The 10,862-nt window shown below is 44.3% G+C and overlaps 1 protein-coding gene across 1 annotated transcript; it reads right to left on the bottom strand.

Annotated features, from left to right (window-relative positions):
- Window positions 1-832: 832 nt before the first annotated feature.
- LOC104531525 (transcription elongation factor A protein 2-like) lies at window positions 833-10,725 on the bottom strand (the record flags this gene model as incomplete). The annotated part of the gene is made up of 5 exons (XM_010176423.1): window positions 10,638-10,725; window positions 9,156-9,218; window positions 8,386-8,491; window positions 6,838-6,928; window positions 833-966 (listed from the first exon to the last, which is right to left on the bottom strand). Coding segments are annotated over exons 2-5 (385 nt in total), but the record flags the coding sequence as incomplete, so codon positions are not given.
- Between the last annotated feature and the right edge of the window lie 137 nt (window positions 10,726-10,862).

Raw genomic sequence — 10,862 nt, 5'->3', positions numbered from 1 at the left:
TATATATATATATATATATGTGAACACATACTTGTGCACAGGAAGGCTAGAAATACAGGCTTTGTGAACTTCTCCATCTGCCATCTACATTCCTTGGCTCCAAATTAATAAAACTCTGCAGTGCTTAGACCTCAATTTTCCAAAGGGATCAGCAATTTGGACACAAGCATGTGTGCAGCTTGAGGGGTTTAAAATCTGACTTTCAGAGATGCTGAGCACCTGCAGTTGCTTCTCATTTTAGATGGCACAGCCTGAGTGCCAGAGAGACCTGTTCCACCCCAGATCCACAGAGGACCAGGGTACTCAAGGAGCTGCAGTCTGCATGGGCAGGGAAATCTACAAGCAGATGGTGACTGGCACAAGCACTATTACCAACAAATTACAAATAGTGAGTTACAGCTTCATTTTGTGCCTCAAGGGTAAGCAGAGATGACAGCTTCACCTTCCAGCAATCAGACAAGACTGAGATCTAGAAAGGGAAGGAAATACCCACAGACCTGAAGGTGAAACTTCTGGCCAGATCACCCCAGGCTGCAGAGCAGAAGACCCCACATTCTTAACAGCCATTGCCTGACACATTGCTGTGCCTCTGGTTCAAGACAGGTTTATAGACACTTGATAGCAAGTGTCTATAAACACTGCAATGCCAGCCCGTGTGACAAAGGGGTGAGCAGAGGCTAGACTGAGACGATGGCAATAACCCATCAGAAGGCTCCTCCAGAAGAGCATATCTAAGAGGAGCTGGTGTTTATCTACATGCAGAGGTCTCTGTCAGGAGGCACCAGGAGCTGTGAAGTGCTTTAGGCAGTGCAGGGTTTCCCTCAGCACTTACCATCAGCCTGCAGAGCTGTTGTCAGCATTTCTCGGCATTTGTTGCGGACAGCATCGCAGGTGACGGGCGCCGGAGGGAAGGTGGTGATTTTAGGGGTGGTCGGAGTCTTTGGAGGCTCCTGCCTTTTGTTGGAGCTAAAAAGAGAAACTTCATCTGTCAGAATGTCTCAGTTCAGGTCACTGAAAGCACAGAAGGAATCAGCAGGTATGTGGCCAAGCATCCTGTTAATCATAATATAAAACCAGTCAGAGGAAAGCAGTGCAGAGACACGTGCCCTGAATCAGCACATAGTACAATCCAACAACCAACACCACCAACCCAGAAACGAGCTCTCCTGGGGACTCTGCTGGCTGTAAATGAAGGGTTTAATCCATGAAGCAAACCTGCCAACCAGCTTCTGTCACTGAACATGTACCACAGCTTCTGCACCACTGGGCATCAAATGAAAATATGACGAAGCCGTTGGACACGGCGCTTTTCTCCTGTCTCACTTTACAGGACACAAAGTCCACAACTGCTCTCAGCAGAAAGGGAGCAGAAGGCACCAGGAAGGTTCATCTCAGCAAGTGCTGGAGCTGGTTGCTCATCTCACATCCTTTCCTATCAAGATGTCAGCAGCAGGAAAGAGAACAGCTAAACAAAACAGCACTCTAGCTCTCTGTAGTTGACGACAAGTGCAGCACGATGCCTTCTGGGGCAGAAACAAGAGAAGCCTACACTAGCTCCTCCAGAAGAAGGAGCTGTCATGCTAAAGAAAAAAGAAAATGGCTCCTTCAGCATCAATATTAAAAAAACAACCAAAAAACCCCCAAGGCTTAACACATTAGAGGATCTTCCTTTTTCCTACAACCTGGACAAGACTCTCTGATGACTCACCTCAGAGAAGAGCAACCCCTACACAACCACACAGAGCTCACACGGGTGCCAGGCTGACACAGGACTAAAATACTGCTTCTCTCATGAAAATAACTTCATTTCCACCTGTAAGCAATCGTGGGCACAGGCAAAGGAATGCAAATACCTGCCTGCTGTGGCTGCCTCAGACCAGAGGTGAACAATCACCGCGCAGGCTGGCGAGGTTTGCATGCTGGAGTAACCTCCCTGAGCACTTCAACCGGGTGTAACCCACGGTGTTGAGACATCTCACCCATAAAGTCTTAACATCTGCATGTAGAGTTAGTTAGCCCTGCAAATACTGCTGGTAAAAGATTTAGGCTATTATGATTCCCAGATGATTTTATAGAGCTTCCTCCCCCCTCCTTAAATCTAGGGAGCAGAACTGCATGGTTTTTTTTTTTCCCCCCCACAGAGATTGCTCTGACTTTGGTGTTTGGGCCATAAAATGCTCTGTATTTATGGCCAATGCCTGGTAACACTAATACAGTAAGACAAAGGAAAATCTTAAAAAAAAAAAGAAACCCTGATATTTCACCCATGCCATACTGGCAACATCTTAAAGATCCAAGTGGCTTGACAACTGCTGTTAAGCTGGGTCATTATTGCCAGTTCTACACCATTAAAAATAAATCTGTTCTGAACAGGCACTTCCACTACACTGTCCTGGAAGGGATTAGTCACCTCACATTAAAACAGTGCTAAGCTGAAAACCTTCTGAATCTACTGCTGTAAAAAAACACTGAGCCAGACAACTCCAAGGACTTCTCCTGGGAGACCCTGCTGCTGCTAAGTTCAAAGCCAAGTCTGGCTCTGCAGTGCCTCAAAGCCTGTAGATCACCATCAGGGCTACTGGATTTCCACAGTTCAAAACCTCACCAGGTCCTTTTCAGAAGCATCCATCCACCAGTGCACCTTCAGCAAATTGTTCAGCTCAAACCATAACAGAAGATTTCTTGCTCAGATTAAACAGATGCACTCCACAAGGGAGATTATATTGCAAGCTTCCTGTTGCTCTTTGACAGTAGTTGAATAAAAACACTTTTACCAGCTAGTTTTACTGGTCAGCACTGCAGGGGGCTATTAAGGAACAGCTTTGTGTCCAAACAGCTGAAAACACTCAATAGGATTTATATTGTACATATCAAAAAAAAGAACAAACAACTTAGCTTGCAAACAATCAATCAGATCAGGAACTTCTCCCATCTGGGATGTACAAAATGCCATCAGGTATTTTTGTGCTTAAGGAGCTATGCAGAGATCACAGGCAGCACACGTGCAGGTGTACACTGCAAAGCACACACAACTCAGGAATAACTCATCTAAAAATCACAGCTGATCATGTTGCATAAAACAAGTTTGGAAAAATGAGATTTCCCAAAGGATAAAGGCAAAAAGACTCGGAAGCATATCTATGATAAAAGGAAAGACTGAAGGAGTTGCAGTGGTTGCAGCAGGGAAGACTTGGAGAAGTCCTCAAATACTAGAAAATTTGTTACAAAGGAAGATGGTAGGAAAAATCATCCACAGTTGCTAAAGGCATGAAGGAGTGGTCTTAGCAAGGTGGTTTTGATCAAAAGCAAGGAAGACTTGGTAAAAGTGAGTTATGAATTAGTTATGAATTAGCTGCCAAGGGCAGCTGTGGAAGTGTCTTACGCTGAGGTTTTTTAGGGTTGTCAAAGAAGTGCTCAGAGAAAGGCCTGTCAGGGACAGCTTGGGCAGAGGTTGTGCTGTGCAGGGAAGGGGTGGCAGGAAAAGCTTTCCTGAGAGCTCCTCTAGCTTTAACTTTTGTCTCACTTCACAAGCAACAGTGACACTAAGGTCTCCCAGAGCAAAGCACTGCATGTGAGCTCTCACTGACCTTCACCACATTCAACACAAAAGTCAGGACTTTAAACTAGTCCTGAGGTGATACTTGATTTGCAGAGGTAATACTTGATTTTTGGGAAGGTTCTATCTGCAAATGCTATTGGCATATATATATATATATATTTAGATGTTTATTCCCTGGAGGTGGAAAAAAGCTAGACAAGATGCATGGTTATCCCACTTCTGTTAGCTGATGAGTAAAGACATTCGCCTACGTACACATACATGTCATACGTGCCCTGAGATGACAACTGATCACTCACAAATTAGATGAAATGCATCTCAGTCATTCCAAAGACTGTACAGAAAGTGATTTATTAAGCTTTAGAAGTTAGTTTATAATTAGAATAGTTGGGAAGTAGACCTCAAACACACCTAGAAGACTTATTTCAGGAAATCCTTCTGGTTCACACTGTTTCTGTTAAATAGGAGAAAGAGTTTGTAAATCTTTTCAGGCAGGAAAAGTTTCTACATAAGAAAGACCACACTGGAACAAAATGGTGGCAAAGCAACAGCCAGGGACTGCAAGCAGAACTCAGGGCTGCACTGCAAGAAAATCCCACAGAAGAGCTGAATTCAGGCCACAGATCCAAAACCTCCTAATAAAGGGAGTTTAGAGAATCCTGGAAAAGAAAGAGCTCATGCTGCCAGAGACAGAGAAACATTAGACATAGCCCATTAAAAAGTACTACACTAATGGTCTAAAATACTACAGCACAAGAGAATATGCCTCTGATTACAGGAATGCAGCATGGAACTTCACAGGTGCCAGCTCCACACTGGCTGGCCCAGAGCCTTCAGGTCTCACAGCATTAGCTCTCTAGTCACTGCAGAGGTATTTCTACATCTGTGTTCCAGAAAGCAAGACAAATTTCAGGCCAAGAGCTATTCAAGTATTTCTCCCTGACAGAAGAGGAAGGCCTAGCCAAAATCTATCAGACTAAGTGGCTGAAATATCTGAATACAAGCTGATCTCGTTGGTGTCTTGATAGCAGCCTCATCTCAACCAGCTATCACACACTGAGCAACTAGTCAGGCTCCTGTCATCGCAGCCTGTGCTTCAAAAACTCTTTGCTGCTAATAATTTTTAATATTTTTTTTTTTGCCAGGGTAGATTAGTAGTTTGCAGCACTGGAGAAATCACCATTCCTGTCCCTGTAAAGAGAGCATGGCTCCACAGACTGACACCAGGAGCAAGCCACTTCTGCCTGTCTAAAATAATTCATTTGCTTCTGTTTATCCTGCACAACCAGGGAAACGGTTTGTCATTTAGAAGATGGAGTCCTAGCACAGAGAAAGCATCAAGGAGGGGGAAAAAAAACCCTGCAGGAGCTGCAGCACATCCTCACAGCACAGGGGAGGGTTAGCAGCACAAGCTGGAAAGCTCCACTCCATGCACCCCACAGTAACTGTCTGACAAAGCGAGGAGACAGTGGGGTTTTGCCTCTACCTACAGCCAGGATTCTATTCTGAGTAAAATTACTACAAGTCTCAGCCTTCAAACCAGATGTCCTAGCAGGCCCAGCTCACTTTGCTCTTGAACTGCCTACTGCCACCGTGTCCAGGGAATGTCTCACACTTCCTTCCCTCCAGGCTCCACATTCCCCAAGGTCAACTTTCCAAAAGTTAAATCAGAAGCTTCCCTTTTTCTTTGAACTGCAGTACTACTTCCTGGCTTGAGCAGTTACCAGCCAAGTCAGTAATACTCACCTTCTCCTTTCCCCATCAGGAACAGCCAACAAGTGCTTCCACAAAAGCTTCTGCCCTTACCCTGGAGGGAAATCTTCCTCTCTTTACCAGTAAGGGCACGCACAGAGGCTCTTAGCCATGACTGACTCGGTCCCCACCCTCATCAGCCCTGCAATAGCTCCTTCCTGTGTCCACACCCTGGGGAAGGTGGTACCAGTCTGCACTTTACAGCCTAAGGATCAGGAAGAGAAGGTATTTGCATCACGAGGCTGGTGATACTGCTCAGACCAACTCTCTCAGCTTACAAAGCCATCCCTTCTCCACTATCACTCTCTGGCCTCCAACCCTCATCTCCTCTTAATGGGGTAAAAGGAAACAGCAGCTGGGAGGCTTCATCCTGCTGCTTGTATGGCCCTTCCACTGTCATAAACAAGTGCCACTGGATGTGTCACACACACAGATCTAGACAGCCCCAGCTCCTGTGTTGCACGACATCACTACAAGACTCAGTTCTGGCTGTGAAGTCTCCCCAGTACTTTCACTGCAACACTAAGCAAATCCTTCTTCATGTTTTATGGAAGTGAGGTAACCAAAGATGTGAGGCAAATAAAGTTACCAACAGCCACCTCCACCAGCAGCTCTGCGTAGAGCTGCAAAGGCTCACCCCAAAGTGTCAGTCCTTGAGAGATCTGAACCAAGAAGGAAAATAAAGGGTTGAGTGACAAGAAAGTGACCAGAGACAGGGTACAAACAAAGAGCCTGCAAACCAGCAGGACTACAGCCTTAATTACTTCTGGCACACTTGGTAAATTGGCTAAATCACTTCAGGATCAAACCTACAAAGCACACACCCTGGATCTGAGGCTGAGAGAAGTCTCTCACCTCCAGAACAATGTTTTAAATTGTGTTTTTCCCCCTCCCCTTTGATCACTGCCTCCACACAAGGGCTTGGCAAGTGCAGTCACAGACAGTGGAAACAGGATGCAACACTCAAGGCATGGCAAGGAGCAAGCGTGCAGCAGACCTGCCAGATGGGTGGACATCAGTCCAGAGTGAAAAGAGGACTTCTGCTGAGACTCGTTGAGAAGAGGACAAAGAAATTGAAGTTTTACTATAGTGATGTTTGAATCAATCCCATCCATCAGTTGAGATTGCAAAAGGCCAAAAATAATCTTCATTCTAAGGAGTTCAAACTTGAAAATAAGCAAAAATAATATAAAAAATGCAACACAAAAAAAAGAACAGAGGAATGTTTCATGAATATGAAAATCAACATGTAACCAAGAGTAGAAAAACATGAAATAAGATGTGAATAAAAATCAAAAAACTCACTAAAGCCACTGTAGTTTGTAGATGTATATTTCTGCATTACAGTTTATTAAAAACATCACACATCACCTCTGAACAAGTCCACACTTGAGGTGTTTCTGACCAGGAATTTGACTACATAAAATTCACAAGTTAGACACTTAAAAATAAAAAAATAATGTAAGGTGCCTTAAGAACACTCAAATTCTGAAACAGTGTCATCTTTGGTTAAAGGGAAGCGTTACCTTTGGTCTCTTGAGTTACCAGTCTCCTTCGAGGAAGATGTTGGCAAGGACAAGCTCTTCTTCTTCTCTTCGCTTTTTTCCTCAGAAGCATCTATATTCAAAAAAGAAATGGATGTTAAAGGGTTCAGAACTGGTCTTTATGCTACAACCCTGCAACTATACAGTGCTAACCTAAGACAAGTTATTATTCTCCAAAAAGAATGAGGAGAAAGAACACTTTTAAGGCCTTCCATGCTTTCCAACAAACCTTTTGCTTGCCTCTAAGGAGAGACTAATTCAAACAAAAGGTTTCCTCACCAAGCTAAAGAGCAATCCCCTTCCCTAGGAGATATACAGCTTCCTCACAAGACATGCCTCAGCACAAAAGTTTCTTTCAGAGACATCCTGGCTGCTGAGTCCAGATTAGATCAAGTTCTCTAAAGCACCACTAAAAGCAGCATTTCCAGCCAACATCACCTGAAGGGCCAGTACCAGCGAGTCCTTCTCAGAACACAACTTCTAGTGTTTCCTAAATGCTGCTGGAAGCCAACAGCACAGCCCTGGAGAGAACTTTCACTACACTGTAGAACAAGCTTGACCCAGAGGTCAATTGTCTCAGCCTGGGCAATACACATCAAACCTAAGGTGGAAGTGACAGTCCCAGCCAGGACAGGAAAACAGTGCTTCTGACACTGATTTAGCCTATCCAGAAATGGGGTGCAGACTAGAGCCAGCTGCACATTTAATTTCACCTCAAACACCACGTTGCTCTTGTTCTTTTTACACACAGCTGCCCAAAAAATCTGTTTAAAAAAATAAGAACTGTTTGAATTTCACATTGGGGTACTTTGCCACAAGCATAGAGCAGGAGACACAAGGTCTTGCTAGCAGGACACAAGTAGAGCTGCCCTTCCAGTCTCAGCATGGCAGATGCCTCATTCTTTTACCACAAAGTTAACCACTAAAACCATACTTGTAATCCCTCCATCTCCTCCATCTGTAGTTCTGACATTTGTCTGCACTGTAGCAGTGTTAAGATTTCTCAGACAGAATTACAACCTTCTGCTTATCAGGGTCCTTCACCAGGAAAGCCTCCCCAGCAGGAAACAGCCCACGTGGATTTGTCTAGAAGGTGTTAAACTAAGATCCTTCTATAACTCATCACTCAAAACGCATTCCAGCATTTCTCTTTCCAAGCTGTTGCATGAGGTTGACAGCACACGCTGTACTAATGCCACACAGCGCACAAGGAAAGGGTGGATGGTTCAGAGTGCAGATATTATTTCTACAGATAATGCTGGTAATTATTAAATGGACAGGTACATGTTGAGAATAGTCCTGAAGGTTTCTTTCAGGGAGGTGCTAGCTGCTGGGTTGACAACAGGAGCTAAATCTAGAGGAATGCACAGTCAGAGACAAACCTGAGAGACAGAGGGTGCAATTGTAAAGATTGATTTGCCAGAATATTCTATGTAGATCAACAGACAAGCTCTCCTGAGAAACTCAGCCTCCCACTGAAGCCAGCTCCTTCACAAGTTGAATCTGATAGGGGCATGCTGATTTTCTTACCTAAAAGCTTTTTCCAAGATTTGATGAGGGATTTGGCAAGCGATATCACTTCTTCATCTGTGCTCTGCTTTCTCAGTGCATTTACTGACATCCCAATGCGGGTGGACTGCAAGTGAACATTCAAATGAATCATTCAGGAACAGATTCGTTATTTGTTACTAACTGAAAACCAGAAATAAGTATGACAAAGTCAAAGCAACCACCAAGATATGAAGTATCCAAGGACTTGCAGAATTATTATCTTACAGTTTTGGAAGAGCAAGATGAGAATCACCATCTTACTCAAAGTGATCAGAAGCTCCAGACATCCAACCACCCACAAATACCTTCCCCACACATCTAGAGGTGACATTCAAGCTCAGAGTGAAAAAATCCAAGACGCATAACTTAATCTTTGAATTGTAATTCTGTTCACACCTCCCCAGTATCCTGAATATCACCATTACAAAGACTTCAAGAACTTCTCCCACAACTGCCCTTTGTTTGCTACTTTAATCTGGTCTTTCCTCTTTTGAAACCTAAGAAAGGATTGGAGCAGTTACCCACAGTTACCCACATCAGCTGGGTACAAGTTTCAGACAGCACATGGTGGCCCAGAACTATTTAACTGCCAGTTCAAAACCCAGCTTCAGTATTATTTTCTGGATTTAATATTTATTTTGATACTTTGAGTGAGGCAAGAAGTGAGGGAAACTATTAGTTTATTCAGACAATATTTTCGACTCATCCTGATGCAGACTTCAGCTTTTTACCCCAACTGTGCAACTCACCTGCAGTAAATCCAAAGTCATAGGCATACTTTTCAGTTCTTTCAGTAAATCCATTGCACCCTCCTGGAGAGGAAAAGAGAAACAGAATTGAGTGCCTCAGCTTTTAGTAAAGAAATGCAACAGCTTGAGAATAAATTCAGAAAGTTGAATTAAAAGGGAGAAACACAAACAAGCCTTCCCTAAAACATCAGCAAGATTACTGCTGGGATTGCCAATGTAGACAGTGGATTCTGCAATCTAGAGGCACCTCAGATACTGCAGTGGGCAAAACAGAAAAGCACCAGAGCGCTACAGATACTTGCTGGTATATGGTACAACTGCAGCATTAGCTTAGTATCCTTACCTGGTAAACTTGACATTTTTAACACCTGAAAAATACATTCAGAATCACATCTGTCCCCTCAGCACACCACTTGGCTTGCAGGAGTAACCCTACTATCAGACTCACTATTTTGGGGCCCTGATTTTAGTTCACAAGAACCATTTACCATATTTGTAAGAACTCCAGTCACCCACCTAAAGCTCAGAATCACTGTCCAGAGCCAGAGGTAGAAGTATCCTCTTTCTACAGCATGAAACTTAATGTAGCTGTTTCCTAGTTTTTTAATCCCAACTCTGCTCAGGACAAGAGCTGACACCAAGGAGCAAAGCCATCTGGCAGTGAAGCTGAAGACCTGGTCACTTGAAACTCATTCTATGAGGTTTCCTTGTATCAGCTCTGCATCCCAGAACCCAGATCCAGAAAAAATCTGACTAGGTAATCTGTAGGTATCTAAAACTGGTAGCCACTCAAGAGAAATGGCAGGGACAGAAGCACTGGTTGCCCTTCAGCAGATCATAGCCTGGAGTTGTCCTGTCTCCATTCAGCTGGCTCTTTCCTCCCACCCCCCTTATATCAAACAAGGCCTTCTAGTGTTCACATCTAACAGCTCATTGGAAACACCAACCACTCCAAGCCCATTTGCAGCACAAGACCTACAGAGCTGACAATTGTAGAGGAGCAAAGCAGCCTGCACAGACAGATCCTGTCCTCCCTATGCAGAAGGGCTGCTTCCATCCCTCGCAGGAAGCAATCCAGCTGCCAGTGCCATCCTAGAGCACAGATGCTCAGAAAGCCCAATCAAAGCAGAGCCAAAGCTTTCAGCATGCACACAAGCAACTGACACCAGCATAAACCACACGTTGTTACCGTACCCTGAATGAGCAACTTCACACTCAGGCAGTTTCACACCTTTCCCAAACAGACTCCATTAAATCCCAGCCCTTAACACACAACAACAGTGACCGGGTGATTCCTGTCTCTGTTATGAGAAATGGAGCCACTTGGCACCATGGCAGCAAATGAGAATCAAGGCAAAAAAAAACTAGAGCAACAAACAGGTAATCCAGGCAACCATCCTGCAGGAAGAGTTTGCAAATTAGCTGATATACAATAATCACGCTACAGCTCAGTACCCTATAAAACACCAACCGTGAGGAAACCGCTCGTTTAAGAAGCTGCCTCTTTCTCAACGAAGCTTGGAAGCAAATTCTGCAAAGTTGCTCCTTTCCTATTTCAACAATGGTGCTGAAAACCTGCCAGCAACGGGAACAGACATCACAGGCTGCGGGTTCAGCCCAAACACACTTTCCTGGGTTGTTACAACAGCTTTACCCAAGTGCCAGCGCTCGCTTCTATCCACGGCTGGCAGAGCCGGTTCCGCATCC

The sequence above is a fragment of the Antrostomus carolinensis genome, unplaced genomic scaffold (assembly GCF_000700745.2).
Source record: "Antrostomus carolinensis isolate BGI_N321 unplaced genomic scaffold, ASM70074v2 scaffold36009, whole genome shotgun sequence".
Classification (NCBI taxonomy): Eukaryota; Metazoa; Chordata; class Aves; order Caprimulgiformes; family Caprimulgidae; genus Antrostomus; species Antrostomus carolinensis.
Note: the sequence above shows the minus strand (reverse complement) of the source record. Positions and strands in the feature narration are given on the sequence as shown.